The 23,650-nt window shown below is 39.4% G+C and overlaps 1 protein-coding gene and 1 pseudogene across 1 annotated transcript in view; both read right to left on the bottom strand.

Annotated features, from left to right (window-relative positions):
- The window catches only part of PZP (PZP alpha-2-macroglobulin like), a 60,359-nt gene that overhangs the window by 7,270 nt on the left and 29,439 nt on the right, over positions 1-23,650 (bottom strand). The window contains exons 16-28 of the mRNA XM_030804753.1: positions 14,776-14,940; positions 14,223-14,328; positions 10,228-10,375; positions 9,314-9,542; positions 8,321-8,447; positions 7,853-7,974; positions 6,782-6,833; positions 5,214-5,297; positions 4,481-4,657; positions 4,104-4,191; positions 2,611-2,767; positions 1,931-2,005; positions 1,338-1,518 (exon numbers count right to left, since the gene is read on the bottom strand). Of these exons, the coding sequence (XP_030660613.1) occupies positions 1,338-1,518; positions 1,931-2,005; positions 2,611-2,767; positions 4,104-4,191; positions 4,481-4,657; positions 5,214-5,297; positions 6,782-6,833; positions 7,853-7,974; positions 8,321-8,447; positions 9,314-9,542; positions 10,228-10,375; positions 14,223-14,328; positions 14,776-14,940 (1,711 nt within the window). The remainder of the gene's footprint in view (positions 1-1,337; positions 1,519-1,930; positions 2,006-2,610; positions 2,768-4,103; positions 4,192-4,480; positions 4,658-5,213; positions 5,298-6,781; positions 6,834-7,852; positions 7,975-8,320; positions 8,448-9,313; positions 9,543-10,227; positions 10,376-14,222; positions 14,329-14,775; positions 14,941-23,650) is intronic.
- Positions 51-601, bottom strand: LOC105738876 (annotated as a pseudogene).

Below are 23,650 nucleotides of genomic sequence, written 5' to 3'. Positions count from 1 at the left end.
GAAGCCAGTTATGATGACAGGTGATACATCCAAAGTAACGGCCAAATTTGTTAACATTTTTCCATTTCTAAACCATGGAAAATCATCTATGGAGTCACACCATCCTCATGGTAGTCCAGCAGAGGCACCATGCCATGTGAGTTCATGTTTTCACTAATAAAGAACTGGTAGTTTTTATTGCTTCTTGACCTTTTGGCTAAGATCAAGTGAAGAATTGGTAGTTTTTGAGATTAGCAAGAGTGTGCTTGACTTGTTCTGCAGCTCCCGTTATAAAAGGTTTTACTCTTTCTGGTCTCTGTTCTTTAAGTTTGTCTTTGATTTTATGTCAGCTTTGATGTACTTCTTGTAGGCTTCTTTTGTGAAGTTGGTTCCTGCAAGTGATTGTTCATGACAACATCAACACCAATGATTACTCTGTTTCCAGTACCTTCGCCTTGGGAAACTTGAGTGAATGCATTTCCACCAATAAGCAAGTCATCAATGTCACCCTTTGTCCTATTGACCATCTTCCCCTCCACCTCCAGGCACAGTCCTTCCTCCATCTCTGGATCTTGTAAATGTCAGAGAACATCTCAGCGTGGCTGATGAGATCCTGGTAGATAATTATGATGGTAGCTGAAAGGAGACTACAGCAGCGCTAGCTTAGCAGGAGCCCAGAGCATGAAGCGAGCATGGTGCAGCCAGGACGGCGTTGGGTGGGCGTTTGGGGGTATGGAAGAGCTGTTGTACCTTTTTCATTCAATTAAGTAGGCAGAAATCATGAGAAAATGAATCTATTTGTCTATTATATTGGTTTTAGCAAGTAGAAATAAAATTGCATAATTATCTGCAGCATTATGTCTATTATGTTCTGTTCTGTATAACATATGCAATCCCAGAGAAGGTAGTTTTATAAGAGGTGCTCTGATCTCACAATGTATGACTTGGTTAAGGAATTACAGATGAAGCTTGTGGATTTCAGCAGGAATATATTTCTCTTCTTTTTGTAGAATCAGTATAAATGGAAATGGAAATTTGGTACCACTTGCTGTTTGTTCTCACCTTTTTTGCACAGTTTTTAAAAAAACTTTTTTTATTCATTTATTTATTTTTTAAATTTTATTTTATTTTAAGTTCTGGGGTACAAGTGCAGGATGTGCAGGTTTGTTACATAGGTGTGCCATGGTGGTTTGCTGCACCTATCAACCCATCACCTGGTTATTAGGTCCTGCATGCATTAGCTATTTATCCTGATGCTCTCCCTCTCCGCACCTCCCAGACAGGTCCCAATGTGTGCCGTTCCCCTCCCTGTGTCTATGTGTTCTCATTGTTCAGCTCCCACTTACAAGTGCTCTCACCTTCTTTCACAGCTTCCTTATCAAGTGAGTTCAGTATTTCTCTATTCTTGTTTTGCTTTCCTAGTAGGGAAAAGGCATAGGCCAGCAATGCCTTGGTGTAGACATGGCTCCCATGGGTCCCCTCCTTTGCTACATTCCAGGCTGACTCCAGGCAGAACAGAGCATTGCGAACAACAGGGTGCTGTAAAGGCAAAAAGGTGGTTGTGTCAAACTAGGGTGAATAGAGGGCAGAGCAAGCCGAGAGCTGGATATTGACAGTCAGATGTTATTAATGGATTTCAGATGGATAGGCAGACAGCTAGATATTCATCAAATTTAAATAGAAAAATATTTGGATCTCTTCACTTTATAGTTCAATCTTAAAGAATAAGACAAGAGAACCTGTTTTTAGGATTGGTTTTGATACATAGTCTAAGGGCATTACTGGGCAAGTGTAAATCCCTCTTAATGCATCAACCAAAGAGCTTATCAGTCTGAGAAATGCCTCATCATTGAACCAAAAGAGACTTGAGACTCAGCCCTTAGCAGGGTGGCATTCCAGACAGCAGGTCTACAGTTTTCATGGTAGGGAATGGGATTGAGCTGGTACCTACAGTGACTGGGAGAGGAATTTCCAGAAGGGCAATAGTAACATAGGCGGAGAGGGTCACTTCATCTTCTACACCTCCCTGTGAATACAACATTGATTTGATTAATTTCAGTGCCAAGTGTTAGTATATTCTCTTCTGTTGTTTGATGGAAACACCTCTCAGTATCTGTTTCTATCAGGTAAGGTAATGCCCCCATTCAAAGTATACCATTTCCTTCTCTCTCTCTCTCTCTCTCAACAGGATCTTGCTCTGTAGCTCAGGCTGGAGTGCAGTAGCAGTATCACACATGGCAGCCTCAAGCTCCTGGGCTCAAGCAATTCTCCTGCCTCAGCTTCTCAAGTAGCTGCAACTACAGGCACAGGCCACCATGCCTGGCTAATTTTGTAAAATGTTTTTTGTAGAGACTGGGTCTTGCTATGTTGCCCAGGCTAGTCTTAAACTCCTGGGCTCAAGTGATCCACCTGCCTTGGCCTCCCAAAGTGCTGTGATTCTATGTGTGATCCACTGCATCTGGCCCAATTTCTTCCTTCTCTGTAGAAGGTTTAATACTCTTTCCCTGATGCCATTCCACATCATCCAGGACTTCATCTTTGCAATTTCCTTGTGCCTCCTTCTTCCCCTCACCCCTGGGGGATGTTATGTTGATGTGTGTCATAGGCTGAGAAGTTCGTGGAACAGTTCACCTTTATGGCATTGTTGAGCAGTGACCCAGAGCTCCTGAAACAGCCATTGTCCTTCTGCATCTGGGAGAGCCACGTGAGAGATTGGGTAATGTGTGCTTCATCAATGAAGATGTAGGATCGAGCCTGGGCGAAAGTCTTCAGTACAAAAGCTGTGAGCCTAGGGGGAGGAAAAACGCAGTGCTGAGGCTCTTTTCATTGAGCACTTTACTGCTGTGTTTTGTACACACAGCCTCCTCCATCACAGTGTGCCCCAAGAAAGTCAATCAGCTATTACTGAGAGTTTGGGGACTTTTCTTTTTCACTTGGAAATTTCTTTTTCTTTTTTCTTTTTTTTGCTGCCACATGTTGTTCAATTCATTACCAACTTGTCCTTGCTTCCTAAAGCATTTCTATGCCACTTTAGAGGTTCAGGTTCCTTCTAGTTTTCTTGGTTGGTTAACTAAGGCATTTGCTTTTACACTGTGGGCTTTATGCATTTATTTCCTTTCCTAGATTTCTTAGCTTACTTTTTGTAGTTTTAACTCTAATCAGCTAACTTCTAATGCTCTGCTTCAGTAAATATTTCCCTCCATCATCCTGCCCTTCCACTTTTTTTTCCCCTGTGTTTGCCTGTGTGGTAAAACTACAAACAGAGAGAGAAAGGATATTATCTAGTAGAAAGTAGTAAGGTATGCTCTGTCAGTAACGGTTGTGGTTTTTTCTAGCATTTTTCTAACACCTCTTAGTGCTGAGCAACAATTTACAGGGGCAAGTTACAAACTTATAATGTTCCCTTAGTAACATGAGAAGGAAGAGGGTCTGGGTATATTGGATTTAAAAAATCAACCTAAAAGTGTTCTCAATTTTGCCACTTATTAGATGTTTGCTCCTGACACATTTATTTATCCACACTGAATATCAGTTTTCTCCTCTGTAAAATGAAGCTAATAACTCTCACTTCCCAGGGTAGCTATAAGAATTAAATAAGGTAACATTATGGTTTAGAAATGGTTTCTCCACCAAAACTCATGTTAAAATTTAATCCCCAATGTGGTAGTATTGAGAAGTGGAACCTTTAAGAGGTGAATGGATCATGAGGGTTCTGCTCTCATGAATGGATGAATCCATTCTTAGATTAAAGGGCTATCATGAGAGTTGGACTGGTAGCTTAATAAGAAGAGGAGGAGATGCTAGCCCAGTCTCTACTAAGTAAAACAAAGAAAATAAGAGAAGGAGAGACCTGAGTAAGCACGTTCAATCCTCTAGCCATATGATGCCCTGCATCACCGTAGGACTCCTCAGAGTCCACACCAGCAAGAAGACTCTCAACTAGATGCAGCCCCTAGACTTTGGACTTATCAGCCTTCCTAGCTGTAAGAAATAAATTTCTTTTCTTTATAAATTACCTAGTTTCAGGTATTCTGTTATAAGCAACAGAAAATGGACTAAGACAGGTAATCTATGTGCACGTTCTGAACTCATAGTTGAAACTCAGAATAGATTTTCTTTCTTACCAAGTGTTGCCCTGGTTCCTGCCATATCGTTCCCCAAAGGTGCTGTAGGAGCCATCTTGGTGTTTGTAGTTCAGCTGTCTCTGGTAACCTGAAATGGAAGGCTTCAGATGGTTCATGAAGCACTAAAGAAAGGCAGGCCATCCATATGTTTAGGCTGATGCATCCAGGAGCCATGGACATTTTATGACCTCCTGTGATCTGCCATAGTTTTGTGAATGTTATGGATATATCAAAACACGACATCCTATTAGAGTGTGGGAAGATTGTTGTTTTCATAAAAATTATCATCATGGGTTAATATTCGATGATATAACTGAAGCCTAATTGGGAAAAGTTTCATTAGAGTAACAAAGTAAATTTTTCTCTGTCTCAGTTACCAGTGATGAGATAGCCAACGGCCTTGGCCTTGATCTCCTGCGTCAGCTGCTGGGTTTCATTCAGATAGTTCAAGACATAGATGTTAGGAGCAAATAGGACCATGTTCTGTTCTCCACAGCCATACGGCATCTGGAGGAGATTTTGTATATTTTGCATAGCAGAACCTAGTATGTCACCTGGGGAATGTGAAAGATTAGATGTCAGAATAATTTCAGTTCATGAATAGCCAACATTATTAACAAAAATGGCTTTTATATTCAGAGTCTATCATTTAGGTAAGAGAAAAGTTATATACACAGAGTGTGACTTCCAGGATCCTAATAAGAATAGCAGCTATCGCCTGTAATCCCAGCACTTTGGGAGGCTCAGGCCGGCGGATCACGAGGTCAGGAGATCGAGACCATCCTGGTGAAGACAGTGAAACCCCGTCTCTACTAAAAATACAAAAAAATTAGCCAGGCATGGTGGCGGGCGCCTGTAGTCCCAGCTACTCAGGAGGTTGAGGCAGGAGAATGGCGTGAACCCGGGAGGCGGAGCTTGCAGTGAGCCGAGATCACATCACTGTACTCCAGCCTGGGCGACAGAGCCAGACTCTGTCTCAAAAAAAAAAAAAAAAAAAAAAAAAAAAGAATAGCAGCTATCAAGAACTTGATAATTCAAATACAAATACGTAGATAAGATGTACAGTGGCAACTCTTTTGGCCCAAGTTTACTAAATGGAAGGTGACTCACCCAGAACTGAGAAAGAAGCTCTGGCAGATTCTTTGACCACATTTGATGGGAGCTTCAAGGACAACTGCTCAGACACATCAGCACCTTTAGAAACAGACAGCCTATGTTAAAGGAGGACATCTATGATTACAATATAATTTAGTGATTATAATGTAGTGAGAGCTTCAGAGCCACACTCCCTGGATATGGTACTGGCCCTGCTTTGTGACCTTGGGTAAATTGTGATGATTTGAGGAAAAAATACATGTAAAACATTCAGAACAGTATCTGCAACATATTCAATTTCAATGAATGTGAGCAATTGTTATTATTGCGGTTATTTTATTATTAGAGTTAGCAGTAATATTATTATATCTCCTTGTGGAACTCTGGGTGCAAGGAATAAGAATTTGACTTAATGACTACCTTTGATAGTCTAATTGCTTTTGGCACTGTGTGACTTCCAGAGTCCTTCCTCTTCTCATTTAACTATATTTTTGCATTGCTGTGCTCAGCAGCTTTCTAAAAGAAGCCTAAGACTTAGTGGGGGAACTATCGCTCTCCACTTTTGTAGCAATATTAAGACTTATACCCATAATAATACAAGTTATTTTACTGCCTCCCTTACTCTATATAATATTTGAATGGAGTCCCATGTTTATAAATAAATAACGTGAGTGTACCTTAAATTAGTCCTTCTCAAATGACAAATACAGTGTTGTATACACCGTGGACATAAAACTAATAATGTGACAGTGCTGTATAAAAGCTACAACTAGTTCTTAATGATATGATGAAGTTAAATGTAAATTATTTTCTGACACAGAAAACACACATTTTTAGTGAGATAGGTAGAAAATGCTATACGTTTTGTCAGCAGCTGTTTTAGAGACCATCTCTTGGGATTCAAACTTATCATGACCCTGCTCTCTTTAGTTTTTGTTGTTGTTGTTGTTGTTTGTTTGTTTTTTTGAGACAGAGTCTCACTCTGTCGCCCAGGTTGGAGTGCAGCGGTGCGATCTCGGCTCACTGCAACCTCCCCCTCCCCGGCTCAAGCGATTCTCATGCCTCAGCCCCCCATGTAGCTGGAACTACAGGCGCCCGCCACCAGGCCTGGCTAATTTTTGTATTTTTAGTAGAGACAGGGTTTCACCGTGTTGGCCAGGCTGTTCTCAAACTCCTGACCTCAAGTGATCCTCCCGCCTCAGCCTCCCAAAGTGCTGGGATTACAGATGTGAGCCACCACACCCGGCCAACCCTGCTCTCTTTCTACCTCATCCTGGGACACCCTAAGCTTCTGCAGCTGGACTTGTCAGTGAGCAGCCACAGGGCCATCCAGGTAAAAGAGCTACGTATGAACCAAGAAAGCCCAGGTATTAGTCCTGTCTGTACCACCTGAGTCCCATTAACTTGCTCTCTTGGGCTCAATGTCTTCATCTGTAAAACATACATAAAGAAATATTTAGTATTATGCTGCCTTGCATGGAACACTCTGAAAACTGGGAGATAATATGAATGCGCATTGTAACTTGAGGTTTATACCCCTTTGTGGCTTTGATTTCACTATGATTATGAGGATGGACTCTTACCTGAGGCACAGGTCATGGAACTGAAAGTCTTTTCTTGCTCAATACCTTCAGCCTTGGATGAAAAGAAAGAAAAGGAGAAAAGATAGAAATATCCCGGTGACAAGAGAACAACCATGGATTCCTTTCTTTGATGGGTGGGGTTTATACGAATGATGTTTACCATCCTACTCTTTTTTTTCCAACTTTTAAGTTCAAGGGGACATGTGCAGGATGTGCAGGTTTGTTACATAGGTGAACGTGTGCCATGGCGTTTTGCTGCACAGATCATCCCATCACCTAGGTATTAAGCCCAGCATCCACTAGCTATTCTTCCTGATGCTCTCCCTCCTCTCACTCCCACCCTCAGACAGGCCCCATATATGTTGCTCCCCTCCATGTGTCTATGTGTTTGCATCATTCAGCTCCTACTTATAAGTGAGAACATAACATCCTACTTGTTATTGAATTATTACAAATCCATAAAACATTGAAGAACCAGGGAGTGTGGTAGGGAGAAAATGGGAAGAGATCATAAGGGCAGTAAATCAAAGGTAATGGGTATGAGAGATATGTGAATCTTAGGAGAGAGGTGGAGATCGAGAAGTTGCACTCAATGTAATCCCAGCACTTTGGGAGGCCAAGGAGGGAGATCACGAGGTCAGGAGATCGAGACCATCCTGGTGAACACAGTGAAACCCCGTCTCTACTAAAAAAAAAAAAAAAAAATTAGCCAGGCGCCTGTAGTCCCAGCTACTTGGGAGGCTGAGGCAGGAGAATGGCACGAACCCGGGAGGCAGAGCTTGCAGTGAGCCGAGACTGCGCCACTGCACTTCAACCTGGGCAACAGAGCAAAACGCCGTCTCAAAAAAAAAAAAAAAAAAAAAAAAAAGGAAATTGCACTCAAATAATTTGTGAAAAAAAATTTACAATAGCTGGCAATGTTGCCTGCTGCAATGCTTTTAGGATAGGAAATTCCATTAGTCTCACAGGATGTATTGTGTGAGCATGATATTAATGGTTCTTTGTTGTCTCAAGAGTGACCGCCCGGTGTTGCATTCTTACAGTTGTTAGGGACTCCCAAAAATATGTTACCTCCACCAACAGGGTTTTGATGACTGTGTCTTTTCTTTTAATCTCAGGGACCTCAGCAACCTCATTTCCACAGAGTTCTAGGGACTGCATTGCCTCTGCACTCACTGAGAAGTTCACATTCCCTAAAACAAGGAATATTGAAAACATGAGTATCCACTTTGATAGTCCAATCACCTTTAAGGGCTACACCTTAAACTTACAATTGGCCAGAATAGAAAATAAGGCTAAAAAAAAACAAAAAACCCACAAGGTTAATGTACACTGAGTAGCCAATGTCCAAGAGTAGTGATTATGGGGACTAGCTTGGGTAAGAACAGTGGGAGGAGGTCATAGTGGATAGAAATAGGAAAAAAATTAACTTTATATAATTATATCTATGGCAAATAAAACAGAGAATATGATGAAAAAAGTGCTCTGCCAGCCACCATCCTTGTTGATTGATAGGCCCTTTTGGGTACTGTCACTCACCCAGAGTTTTAGGAGTCACTGTCCAAGACAAGGTTTGCCTCTCATTTCCACAGATACAATAGGATTCTTCTCCCTTTGTATTTTGGGAAGCTAGGAAGGCTGGAGAGGCTTTCAGCTGCACACTGACCTATCGCCCCATGTGAGGCAGAGACAGAAATGATCAGAATATGGAACGACGTGAACATGTAGAATTGGGGCCAAGTGTGAGATGCTGCAGTAAATTGGGATTTGCAAGAAAAATGTATGTCACATAGATTCATCCATGCTTTAAGAAGCATGGAAATGGCAATGATACAAATCAAGATTGGTTGTGTATTAGGAGGATTTGGCATTTGCCTTAGGGTAGATTGTGGACGTGCAGGCTTGGCCGTGGCGGAGGAAAGGGAAAAGCAGTGATTGTATATTGCCCTAGGGAGTACTATCTGCTGCTATGTAGATTTTCTTACTGTTTCTTCCTTCCTCTCTTCTCCTATTTCTTACAACATATATTACATGTCTACTCCATACAAGACATAAAACACTGGGAATGGTAGATGATAGGCTCCTGATCTTGAGGAAAGATGACCTATATACAACCACTATTACATAATTTACAAAGAGATAAGTGCTATAAGATAAACTAAAATTATATATTTTGGAGATTTCAAGATGAGGGGTTGGAGAATGACACTCGTGGAACTGAGAAAGATGAGTTGTGTGTCAGCTTCAAGAATGTTCCTGGCATAAAACCTAACTTGCAGCAAAGAATTCTGCAAGCGCTAAGAAATAGAAAAGCAAGGTGTGGCTTAGAGAGCCATGGTTTAAGCACCCATAGCATATATATCATTGTATTATCTTTCTGATCATGTCCTGCTTTGCATAGCACTAATTATTCACAGGGCTAACACACAATCCCTTGAATTATCCTTAGTCTCAGGAACAGAATCAGTAGCTGACTGATCAAAGGAATCTTTTGTTCTACCCACCTTTCCTGTTCACCCTCATTTCCCTTACCCGGATGCATTTGGGAAGGTAGTTTAGGACCGTGGCCTTGAGTGTGAAGACCTCTCCACGAATCACAGAGTAAGGCATTGTGAGCTCCACAAAGAAGGGTTGGAAGGCTCGGAGAGAGGCAGTGGAAGAGATACCAAGTCCAGCATCTTCGGACAGGCAGAAGGCCCCTGCCTTCCACTCGGTGATCGTGTCAGGGACTGTTACTCCTACCTCAGCCACACCTGATGAGCTGGGGAGGAGGGCAAGTGAAGAATAGAAATAATGAATATAAGCCACTTTTTCTCAAGTGAGAATCGATATGCATAAAGCTAATGTCAAGAACTGAATCCACTTAAGGGTATATGGGTGTGTGCGTTCGTGTGCACACTAGATTATGTCCTGGGATCTGAGTTGGGAAAATGAAAGCCACTAAATGGCACCTCTCCCCCTTATCAACAAATGATCATATCCCACATGTCTGTACTTTGAATAAAAGTATTTGAATTGCGATTCATTTTGGTCCTTAACTTCCCTTGCTATTGTATAATCCCATAAATAAGCATTTTTAAGAATCATGACCAACAATTCGACCGTTGGATTAATGTAGCCTGATTTGTTTATGTGCCTGCTCGAGCCCTGATATTTACAGAAGGCTCCCTGAATGACATTAAGCAGTACATATAGAACTGAATATTTATAGTTCTCATGTCTACTATTTGACAGTATCAGAAACAATTATTTTAGAATTGCTCAGCACTGAGACAATTGTATTAATAAGCCTATGCAATTGCAGCATTTTACTTAGGTTTATCCTAAAAAGTAAGAGGTTAAGATAATTATTCAGAACTTTTCAGGAAGATTGTCTTAGAATTGAAAGTGTTGGAGGAACCACATTCCCTCCCCTCCAGCAAATGGAGGAAAGTAAAGTTACTTACTCCACTGCCACCAACTCCCAGATCCAAGTCTCAGGAAAATAGCTTCGCACCGTTTCAGGGACTGGCCCTGAACTTTGTTCATTATTTAAGGGTATCATATATGCACCTAATTGAGGAACATATGGTCTCGCTACTACTCCTAGATCTGCTAAAGTAAGAGAAAATTGTCTAGTTAGGGAAAAACATTCATTAATTTCATGGTGCACATGTGAGACGTCAGAGAACAAATTTTCAGTTTTCCTGCTCAGACTGTCCTAAAAGTCTTGTAGAAGTTGTAGAACTTGGGAAATACTTTGTGATCCTTCATTCCCTGAAAAGAGAGGAGTCTTTGTCAAAGGTGGAAATTCTATATATCCTAGACATAGCATAATTTGATGTGAATGGAAGCTGGAAAAACAAGATCACTTGGAGACAGTTTTATGGGTTTTGTGGCGAAGGACCAGTTTTGAAGTTGAGACAGTATTGCTTCATTCTTAGAGAAACTGAGCAGGAATTGTAAAATGCTCTTTAGACATTGTGAGTGGTTGCTATACTGAAAATGAAATTACCAGTGGAGTGAACAGAATTTAATGATTTACATTCTGTGTACTGTATGGAAGTTTGCAAAACTGTTGTTCTCTGGGGAATAAGATTAGAGCATTAGATTTTATTCCACTTATTTTTTGACATCTGAAATAAACAATTCAGATGTCAAAAACAGATATTTCCATTTGGAATGGCTGTGTGGTTGAGACAAATCATTTACCAACGTGAGAGGGTGGAGAGCTAGACATGAAAGCAATTTTGTCCATGTTGTGCCTGAAATCATGCTTACTAACTGAATTTGATTTAAGATCTCCCTCCATGCATCCCATCTGATATTTCAGAAATACCTTGTGAAAGAACACTTATAAGGAAAAAATATATTTCTAGCAATTTCACCCTAATAGTTTTCTCCACTGAAAAACGCATCAGTAGTAATTTCTTTGGTGAATACCATACACCTTCTTGCCCCATGTCCTTCCAAGTGGTAACGATTTCTATCTCTGACTCTGATTTCTCACTGATGTTCTGTCTTCTCTGTCTTCACTCTTCTCTTAAATATTGAAATATCTAAAAGGATGATGCACCTAAATGAACTGTTTTCCATTTTCTACTGGATATGTCAAGGGCCCTCCAACTCCTCCAGTTATTGCAGTTAACAAACCATGGCATTATGTGTTATTTCAACTCCATTTAGTGGACCATGGCTATATCCTTCCTACTCTTACTGTCAACTTGACTTTCCATGTATTCTTTCATAGTCTCTGTATCAAAGTTTTATTCTTCTGCATGCCACAACTAATAATCTCTACAGTAAATGCCTTTAAATCAGTTTCCCAGGACAAAAATCTTTTTTTTTTTTCTTGCTTCCTTTCCCCATTTGACTTCATGAAAATGTGCTGAACTCTGGACTAAGCCACTCATACTCTGTTTTGTTGCTGATCCCAAAATACTTTCAATGAAATGTTCTGTTCATGGCTTAAAAAGGGCTGCTTAACCCAGCTTTGTAATACTTTTTTTGACCTTTAATACCTTCAAGCAAACAACAACAAAAACAAAAAAACCCTGAAAATTGTCTTTTAATTTAGAATCTAGTGTGATTGAGACACATATAAGATCATGTCACTCCTCTTCTGAAAAGCTTCTTATTTCACTCATAGTATAAAAGTCAAGTCCTTACTATGACCTACAAGCCCCACACAACGTGACCTCAAGTATTGCTCTGATCTCTCTCTCCAACTGCTCACACTTTATTCATTCTGTTCCAATCACACTGGTTCCCTTTTGCTGCTTAGAGTATTTCAGGCATACTCTCACATCAAAGCCTTTGAGAGATAGACTAGTGAGGAAGTTATGAACATGAGATTTGGAATCAAACTCCCTGACTTGAATCTACTGCACGCAACATCTTATTGGCTATAAGATCTTAGTGGCCAGGTTATTTAACCTTTCTGGGCCTCAGTTTTTCCATATGAAAAATGATGTTAAAAATACCTACCTTATAAGGCTACTGCAAGAATCAAGGAAATCTATCTAAACTCGTCTATCTATACCTATCCAACGATCTATCAATCTATCAATCATCTATCTCCCTATTATCTCCTGGAGCATAGAAAGCACTGCATAAGTATTTTCTATTATTGATATTGTTTCCTAGGACTATAACACTCTTATTCCAGAGAGTCATATGGCTTATTGTCTTCCTTCACGTTTTTGCTCAAATTTCACTCTCTTGTTAAGATCTTTACTGACCCCCACCCATTTAAATTTGCAACTTCCTTCAGTCTCAACATCCCTTCCCTACTTGATTTTTTCCATATAGTATTTATGACCTTATAGTGAGCCATATAATTTACTTGCTTATTTTGTTTATATTCTCTCTGTGTCTATTAGAACATAACCTTCATAGAGTTGAATAGTTTTGTTCATAATGTTTGTTATATAATCAGAAACTATGTCAGTAAATATTGAACACATGAGTTTAAATTTGTAACTTCTTAATTTTTATAGTTGCAGGTACTAGCCATGCCTTTCATTGTCTAGCATAATTTTAGTTCCTTGTTTAGTTTAATTATTATCTTTCACTCTTCTTCTCTTTTAGGCACTACCAATGCTATTGAATTTATCTTCTTCATATGTACTGTTCTATAGCATCAAACACTTTCAGGGTGCATGATGGCTTCCCAAATAGTCATGGAAATGGCTTCATGTTGTTGAAGTTATTATCAAGAAATTTCACAAGATATTTCAGTTTTCTTAGCTCTTTTATTTCCTCCTCTACCTGATTCATTTATAGCTCTAATTTCAATCCCTGTTGTATATTCATCACACATTTTAGAAGGTCTTTTTTTTCTGAGTGTTATTATATGCCCCCAATTCCATTTTTAATAAATTCAAGAACATTTCCTTTCCCCCAAACCTCCATAGTTTAAACTTGAAGTTTGTTCTATGTAAATCTCATGGCTATTTTCCTTTCCCTTATTATCTATTCTCATTATTTATATAACATCTTAGTTACATGACAAAATCACATTTACCATTTTTGAGAAATTGTTTGAAATTTGTGCTATCATTGAAGGTATACTTAGAGATAAACAGTCCATGGCCCTTTAAAAGGTGTCATTTTCTTAATAATAAAGCTCATTTAAAGATGGATATTAATCTTAAATCCCAAGGAACATAGAAAATGCTATTCAAACAATCAAAGTTCTTAATTTGTGTTGGTGCATTATATTTAGTTATCTTACTGGGCATTTTGCAAGATCTTGAAGAACCATTAGTCAAATTCCTTCAATTTATTAATGAAGGATTTGAGGCTTAGAGTGGAGATATGACACACCCACTTCACATATAGGACTTCTGATTTCCAATCCGAGCATATAAATATTTGTTAGCAGGTGGATGTCAGGAATATTTTGGAGAAAAAGGGAGTTGGATTCATGAGAGAGGGATGACAAATGGCTGGGTAGTGTTCAAGTATAAGTAGAACTGGTGATGGGACAGATGTTTTTTAATAAGTTCAAGGGTGTTGAAAAAGGCTGCTCTATTTGAATAGTGGTTTTGGCCATGGATTATGAGATATTTCTGTGATGTTCACGTTGTTTCTTCTCACCAGTGAAGCCCTTTGTCCTTCTTTATGTTTTTTAAAATACAGCATCCCTATGAATGTCTTTCCTGTTTCCATAATCAGAATTATTCTTTCTATTGTCAGCATTTTCCCTCTCTTACGGTACATCAGAATCTTGTATTTTATCTGATTTTGTGCCCTGAAGTATCTGATGTATCTAAAAAAAAATCTCTGATCAGTTCTAGCTATCACCAGCTAAGTCACCTCAGCAAGAAACAATTAATTTGAATCTTGGTTTCTTTGTGTGTATAAAGTGGAAATAGGGCTACATTATCTCATTTTAGCATTTTGGGCATAGTAATATTGTTGGACATGAAATAAAATTAAAAGCAAATTGCTATTTTACCTCCAGAGTGTCCTTGACCTATTACTCCTGCAGACGTGGAGGGGATGACTGAACACGACTTTGGTTTTCGGATTTTTGAGTTAGTGAACACCTTCAATCCCATCCCCTGGAAAAAAATAATTACTCAATCTACTTGTAAGCTTGATTAGAATATATAAAACATATTATCCTTAGAGACTGCCCTATGTAATTCCAGTAGCCTTATATTAATTCTATGGCAAAACACTTGACAGTAAATATAGAGTAGTACAATTACTAAACTTATGGATAACTAAGATTTTATTCTTTATTTATTTTTTAATTTGCAAAAAAACCTAAATATAACTAAAAAGTATCCAGATGAATAGGCAGAGGTTAGATCTAGCCCTGACTCACAAACTGAGCTTTTATGTGATCCTGACAGAGACTTTCACCTTTTTATTGGCTTCATTTTTCTCTGCTGAAAAATGGAGAGGCAAGTCTACATAATTACTAAGATTATGAATAGATACAGAGTTTTATTAACATTCAAAAAATCGCAAGCCAGCATGTTAATAAGTAGTGAGAATTTTACCTTGAGGAAGCTATAAATATCTGCTTCATCATTACTTGATAAGGGAACATAGAAGGCTCCATTACGAATGAAGAAAGGATGGAGACAGTGTCCTTGTTCTTCCTCCTGCTGGTCCACATTGTCAGGAAAATTGGTGAGATCCTTCACAGTTAGCAGATTATATACCTGTAGCAGTAGGGAGATCAAAGGCAGAACTGTTACTTACTTTTCTTTTGAAATAGAATGAACTGAGAGAAATAAAATAATTGTCACCAATCTTTTCTTGAATATGTTCATGTAGTTGGTACCTTAGAGATAGTTGAAGATTTTCCTTATATTTAACAGTGTTGTTTTGTTATAAAGAAATAAAACCTACTTGGGAAAATGCTTCCAAAGATTAACAAAATCTTAAGTTATGAAGGATTAATTAAAACTTCATTGTAGAGTCTAGAGGTAAAAATAGACCAAATATAGAAAGAAGACCTAACTTGCATCTGTGTTTAATTAATACATAATTCCCTGAGGAATTTAGCTACATATTATTATTGCCACCTGTTAAACATCTATGTCTACTCGGGCTTATTCTCAGACAGAAAATCGTATAGATGGCCCATTAGAAGCAGCTGCGGTCTGCAGCACTTACGGAGTGGAATGAAAAAGCTTATTAAATTCAGCATCTTCAACTGAAATACCCAGGTTCTCATACTGAGACTGACTAAGCAAGCAACTTGAGCCACAGAGAACAATGAAAAGCAGCAGGGGTGGAGGTGGGGGAGGGCAACAGAAGGAACCCCGACCCCCAGCCAAGGGAAGCGGTGAGTGATTGTGCGACCTCGCCTGGGAAATCACACTTCTCCCAAGGATCTCTGCAACCCATGGATCAGAAGATACCCTTGTGAGCCCATGCCACCAGGGCTTTGGGTCTGATACACAAAGCTATGTGGAGTCTTGAGAGAGCAGCTGCTCAGGCACACAGAAACCCTGGAGTTTTACATAATCTGGCCCTGGGATCCCAGAAAAGGCAGGAAATCTGTTTGTATATATCCCTAGGAAGTGGGCTGAATTCAGAGAGCCAAAGAGCATCATCCTGTGGACCCCACTTCCACAGCACCTCACAGGTTAAGACTCACTGTCTTGGAATCTCAGCCAGACAACGGCAGTGAGTTGGAGTCCACCTGAGATGGATCTGAGTTCCTAGGGGGAGAGGTGGCTGCCATCTCTGTGGTTCTGAGGACTCAGCCACTCCAGCCTGCAGGCTTGGGGAATACAGATGGTCTGGATGAGGAAGGGTCCCCCATGATGCAGCACAGCTGCCTTGCCAGATTGTGATCAGACTGCTTCTTTAAGTGGGACCCTGATCCATTCCTCCTAATTGAGTGGGACCTTTCTGTGGGGGCTTCAGGTACTCCAGCCAGGGTTCTAAAGACAGAGCTTTCATCTCTCCCTGGGACCGAGCTCCTGGGGGGCAGGGGTGTCTGCCATCTCTGCAGTTTGCGACTCTGCCACTCCAACACACTGGCTTTGGAGAATACAGGTGATCCAGATGAGGAAGGATCCCACCCAATGCAGCCCACCTGCTCTACCAAAAAGTAGCCAGTCTGCTTCTTTGAGAAGGTCCCTGATCCCATTCCTCCTGACTGGGCGAGACCTCCCAATGAGGGTCTCTAGCCACCTCCAACAGTTGCATGTGGGCTGGCAACAGGTTAGTATACCCCCACAGGATGGAGCTTCTAGAGGAAGGCACAGGCTGCCATCTTTGCTGTTTCATGGCCTTTGCTGGTGATACCTCCAGGTACGGGAGAAACCAAAGCAACTGGGGTCTGGAGTGGACCCCCAGCAAACCTCGGCAGCCCTATGATAGAGTGGCTTGACTGTTAAAAGAAAAACAAACAAACAAACAAACAAACAAACAAACAGAAAACAATAGCATCAACAAAAAAGACCCAACAAAAATCTAATTCAAAGGGCAGCAGCCTCAAGGATTAAACGTAGATAAGCTCACAAAGGTGAGAAAGAATTAATTCAAAAACAATGAAAACTCAAAATGCCAGAGTGTCTCTTCTCTTCCAGATGACTGTGACACCTCACCAGCAAGGGCACAGAACCAGGCTGAGGCTAAGAATTGACAGAAGTAGACTTCAGAAAGTGGATAATAATAAACTTCGCTGAGCTGTAACCCAATGAAAAGAAGCTGAGAATCATGATAAAACAATACAGGAGCTGGTAGCCAGAATAGCCATTTTAGAGAGGAACATCACTGACCTGATGGAGCTGAAAACCACATCACAAGAACTTCACAATGCAATCACAAGTATCAATAGCAGGATAGACCAAGAGGAGGAAAGAATCTCAGAGCCTGAAGATTATCTGTCTGAAATAAGACAGGCAGACTAGAATAGAGAAGAAAGAATGAAAAGAAATGAAAAAAACCTTTGAGAAATATGGGATTATGTAAAACGACCAAACCTATGACTGATTGGGATCCTTGAAAGAGGCAGGGAGAATGGAACCAAGTTGGAAAACATACTTCAGGATATCATCCAGGAGAACTTCCCCAACCTAGCAAGACAGGCCAACATTCAAATTCAGGAAATGCAGAGAAGGCCAGTAAGATACTCCACAAGAAGATCAACCCAAAGACAAAAAATCGTCAGATTCTCCAACGTCAAAATGAAAGAAACCATGTAAAGGGCAGCTAGAGAGAAAGGCCAGGTCATCTACAAAAGGAAACATATAACATTAATAGCGGACCTCTCCACCAAAACCATGCAAGCCAGAAGAAATTGGAGGCCAATATTCGACATTCTAAAAGAAAATAATTTCTAACCCAGAATTTTATACCTGGCCAAACTAAGCTTCATAAGCAAAGGAGAAGTAAGATTCTTTTCAAACAAGTGAATGGTTAGGAAATTTATCAACACAAGGCCTGCCTTGCAAGAGCTCCTGAAGAAACCACTACATTTGGAAAAGAAAGACCATTACCAGCCACTACAAAAACACACTGAAGTACACAGGCCAGAACACTATGAAGCAACCACATAAACAAGTCTGCAAAAAAGCATCATGATGACAGGACCTAATTCACACATAAAAATACTAACCTTAAATGTAAATGGGCTAAATACCCCAGTTAAAAGACACAGAATGGCAAGCTGAATAAAGAGCCAAGACCCATTATCAGTATGCTGTCTTCAAGAGACTCATCTCACATGCAAGGACAGACACAGGCTCAAAATAAAGGGATGGGGGAAAATTTACCAAGCAAATGGAAAACAGAAAAAAGCAATCCTAGTTTCTGACAAAACAGACTTTAAGCCAACAAAGATCAAACAAACAAAGAAGGGTAGTATATAATAGTAAAGGGTTCAATTCAACCAGAAGAGCTAACTATCCTAAATATATATGCACCCAATACAGAAGCACCCAGATTCATAAAGCAAGTTCTTATATACCTACAAAGAGACTTAGACTCCCACACAATAATAGCGATAGACCTTAACACACCACTGACAATACTAGACAGATGATTAAGACAGAAAATTAACAAAGATATTTAGGACCTGAACTCAACTCTGGATCAAGTGGACCTGATAGATATCTACAGAACTCTCCACCGAAATTCAACAGAATATACATTTTTCTCATTGCCACATGGCATTTACTCTAAAATTGATCACATAATTGGAAGTAAAACACTTCTCAGCAAATGCACAAGAACTGAAATCATAACAGTCTTTCAGACAACAGTGCAATCAACTTAGAACTCAAGATTAAGAAATTCACTCAAAACCACACAACTATATGGAAATTGAATAAGCTGCTCCTGAGTGACTCTTGGGTAAACAATGAAATTAAGGCAGAAATCAAGAAGTTATTTGAAACTAATGAGAACAAAGAGACAATGTATTGCAATCTCTGGGATGCAGCTAAAACAGTGTTAAGTGGGAAATTTATAGCACTGAGTGCCTGCATCCAAAAGCTAGAAGGATATTAAATCAACAACCTAACATCTCAACTAAAAGGACTGTAGAACCAAGAGCATACAAACCCCAAAGCTAGCAGAAGACAAGAAATAGCAAAGATCAGAGCTGAGCTGAAGGAGACAGAGACATGAAAAACCCTCTTAAAAAAACAATGAATCCAGGAGCTGGTTTTTTGAAAAAAAGTTAACAAAATAGATAGACTACTAGCTAGACTAATAAAGAAGAAAAAAAGAAAAGAATCAAGTAGACACAATCAGAAATGATAGGGGAATATCACCACTGACCTCACAGAAACGCAAACAACCATCAGCAAATACTATAAACACCTCTGTCTACATAAGCTAGAAAATCTAGAAGAAATGGATAAATTACTAGACACATACACCCTCCCAAGACTGAGCCAGGAAGAAACTGAATATTTGAATAGACCAATAACGAGTTCTGAAATTGAGGCAGTAATAAATAATCTACCAACAAAAAACGCCCAGGACCAGATGGATCCACAGCTGAATTCTACAATAGGTACAAAGAAGAGCTGGTACCATTTCTACTAAAACTATTCCAAAAATTGAAAAGGAGGGACTCCTCCCTAACTCATTCTATGAGGCCACCATCATCTTGATACCAAAACCTGGCAGAGTCACAACAAAAAAAGAAAGCTTTAGGCCAATATCCCTGATGAACATCGATGCAAAAATCCTCAACAAAATACTTGCAAACCAAATCCAGCAGCACATCAAAAAGCTTATCCACCACAACCAAGTAGGCTTCATCCCTGGGATGCAAGCTTGGCTCAACATACACAAATCAACAAATGCGATTCATTACGTAAACAGAACTAAAGACAAAAACCACATGATTATCTCAATAGATGCAGAAAAGGCCTTTGATAAAATTCAACATCCTTTTATGTTGAAAACTCTCGATAAACTAGGTATTGAAGGAACATACCTCATAAGAGCCATATATGACAAACACACAGCCAATATCATACTGAATGGGAAAAAGCTGGGAGCATTCCCCTTGAAAACTGGCACAAGACAGGGATGCCCTCTCTCACCACTCCCATTCAACATAGTATTGGAATTTCTGGCCAGGGCAATCAGGCAAGAGAAATAAATAAAGTGTATTCGAATAGGAAGAGAGAAAGTCAAATTATCTTTATTTGCAGATGACATGATTTTATATCTAGAAAACCCCATTATCTCAGCCCAAAAGATTCTTAAGCTGATAAGCAACTTCAGCAAAACCTCAGGATACAAAATCAATGTGCAAAAATCACAAGCATTTCTATACACCAACAACAGGCAAGCAGAGATCCAAATCATGAATGAACTCCCATTCACAATTGCTACAGAAAGAATAAAATACCTAGGAATACAGCTAACAAGGGAAGTGAAGGACCTCTTCAAGGAGAACTACAAACCACTGCTCAAGGATATCATAGAGGACACAAACAAATGGAGAAACATTCCATCCTCATGCATAAGAAGAATCAATGTAATGACAATGGCCATACTGCCCAAAGTATTTTATAGATTCAATGCTATTCCCATTAAACTACCATTGACATTCTTCACAGAATTAGAAAAATCTATTTTAAAATTCATATGGAACCAAAAAGAGCCTGAATTGCCAAGACAATTCTAAGCAAGAAGAACAAAGCTGGAGGCATCATGTTACCCGACTTCAAACTTTACTACAAGGTTACAGTAACCAAAACAACATGGTACTGGTACAAGAACAGACACATAGACCAATGGTACAGAATAGAGAACTCAGAAATAAAACTGCAAACCTACAACCATCTGATCTTTGACAAACTTGACAAAAACAAGCAATGAGGAAAGGCCTCCCTGTTTAATAAATGGTGCTGGGAATGCTGGCTAGCCTTATGCAGAAAATTGAAACTGGACCCCTTCCTTACACCACATACAAAAATTAACTCGAGATGAATTAAATACTTAAATGTGAAACCCAATAGACCCTTGAAGAAAATCTAGGCAATACCATTCAGGAGATAGGCACAGGCAAAGATTTCATGATGAAAATGCCAAAAGCAACTGCAACAAAAGCAAAAATTGGCAAATGAGATATAATTAAATTAAAGATCTTCTGTACAGCAAAAGGAACTATCATTAGAGTGAACAGACAACTTAAAGAATGGGAGAAAAATTTCCCAATCTACCCACCTGAGAAAGGCCTAATATCCAGAGTCTACAAGGAACTTAAACAAATTTACAAGAAATAAAAACCCATTAAAAAGTGGGCAAAGGACATGAACAGACAATTCTCAAAAGAAAACATACATGCAGCCAACAAACATATGAAAAAAAGCTCAACATTGCTAATCATTAGAGAAATTCAAATCAAAACCACAATGAGATACCATCTCACAACAGTCAGAATGGCTGCTATTAAAAAGTCAAAAATCAACAGATGCTGGTGAGGTTGCAGAGAAAAAGGAATGCTTTTTTACTGTTGGTGGGAGTGTAAATTAGTTCAACCACTGTGGAAGAAAGTGTGGTGATTCCTCAAAGACCCAGAGGCAAAAATACCATTTGACTCAGCAATTCCATTACTGGGTGTATACCCATAGGAATATAAATTATTCTGTTATAAAGATACATGCATGCATATATTCACTGCAGCACTATTCATGATAGCAAAGACATGGAATCAATCTAAATGCCCATCAATGATAGACTGGACAAAGAAAATGTGGTACATATACACAATGGAATACTATGCAGCCATAAAAAGGATGAGTTCATATCCTTTGCAGGGACATGGATACAGCTGAAAGCCATTATCCTCAGCAAGCTAACACATAACAGAAAACTAAACACTACATGTTCTCACTTATCAGTGGGAGCTGAATGATGAGAACACATGGGGGAGAACAACACTCACTCCAGCCAATTAGAGGGTAGGGTGTGGGGAGGGAGAGCATCAAGAAGAATAGCTAATGGATGCTGGACTTAATATGTAGGTGTTGGCTTGATCTGTGCAGCAAATCACCATGGCACATGTTTACCTATGTAACAACCCTTCACATCCTGCACTTGTAACTCGAAGTTAAAATAAAAGTTGAATAAATAAATAAATAAATAAAATGCAGTCCATATTCAAAATAAAAATAACCACATAGGCACATAAATGAACTTATGCCATTATATTGGATAGACCAATGTCTATGCAGTGTATTTTTATGGAAAATGGATGACACAACAGATTCAAGAACCCACACGGCAGGGCCAGAGGCCTGAATATTTATCCCTGGACAGATGTAAGATTGAGTCTTAGTTAGAGAACTTCCATTTGTCAGGCTTGATCTCAGAGTAATTATGGACGAGTAACTCCTGAGTGCCTCTTGTTTCCCCTTTTTTGAACAGGAGTGTCAATAGTGATTATTCTATGCCAGTTCCACCATTGTATGTTGAGTGTGTGGGGCCAAATAACTTGAGTATGCTTTAGTTCAATGTCTTTGTATCTAGAGGTATTGTACCTGAGGAATCACACCTAAGAGGCATTATCTGTACTTGGACCTGATTTAAATGATATTTAGCCTTTGAGCTGTTCCTATTTTACAATGAGAATCTCAGAAAGAGGATCGAGTATATTTTACATGTGAGAACTCATGAATTTCTGGGGATCAGAGGTCAGGCTGTGGAGACAGCTTCCAAAATTGCCCACAACAATCTCTGCCTCCTGGTATTCATGCCCTAACATTGTTCGTCACACAATGAATAGGGTTGACCTCTATAGCCAATGGGATATTGTGGAAATGAGGGAACATGTCTTTCAGCTCTAGGTCATAAAAGATACTGCAACTTTAGCACTCTTGGAAAGCATTAGCTCTCTCAGATCACATGCGCTGGAGAAAATCAGTTGTCACATTATGGGGACATCAGCAGCCCTAGGACCTCTGCGTGGTGAGGAACTGAGGCCTCCTGCCAATAGCTCTCAAGAAACCTGTCTTGGAAGCAGATCTTCCAACCTCTGTCAAGCTGTCAGGTGGCTGCAGCTTTGGTTGCCATGTTAATCACAACCACGACAGGTCACAAACTAGACCCACCTAGCTAAGCTGCTCTGAATTCCTGACTCACAGAAACTGCATGTGATAATAAATGTTTATTATTTTAAGCCACTAGGTTTTGAAGAAAATTGTTACGCGGCAGTAGACAGCTAACGCAAACACCCTTTCTACTTCTTTATTTACCTTTGTTTTTGAGTATAATTAAATAGGTACATAAATGAACATGTATTATTTATATTGGGTGAACTAACGATTTTTATTATTATTCAAAGCGACCAAGCTTAAACGTTTCTATAACTTTATCATCTGAAACCTTCAGTTATGTTCATAATTCCCTCTCACTTCCACAACGCTCAAAGGTTACCAAACCTTACTGAAGTGACTGTTAAATTTATGTGACTAAACAGAATAAGACAGACATAAACTGTTGAGAGGTAGACTAAATTCCTGTACTACATGCTGAAATTAATAGCTTAGACTAGACTGCCATAAATACGGAGTGTAAAGTATCAGGCATATTTCCAAAGAAAGCACTCAGAGAAAGTTTTCTTGTTTCAGGTTAACTTCTTGTTGTTGTTTCTTCTAACTAAAATACAGAAATATAGTTATTGTCTCTTGCATAATAATTATTATGCTATGAGGAGATATTTTGACCTATTAATAAAATACAAATCAAGATCAAGAAAAATTTTGATTATAGCAATCCTCCGATCCGCAGTTTTGGTTTCCAAGATTTCCATTATCTGTGGTCAACTGTGATACAAAAATATTAAATGGAAAATTCAGAAATAAACAATTCATACTTTGTAAATTGCTGCCATTTTGAGCAGCATGATGAAATCTCACACTTTCCTGCTTCATCTTGCTCGGGATA

Source organism: Nomascus leucogenys, chromosome 23 (assembly GCF_006542625.1).
Source record: "Nomascus leucogenys isolate Asia chromosome 23, Asia_NLE_v1, whole genome shotgun sequence".
Lineage (NCBI taxonomy): Eukaryota > Metazoa > Chordata > Mammalia > Primates > Hylobatidae > Nomascus > Nomascus leucogenys.
This window is presented reverse-complemented; position numbering and strand designations above follow the sequence as displayed.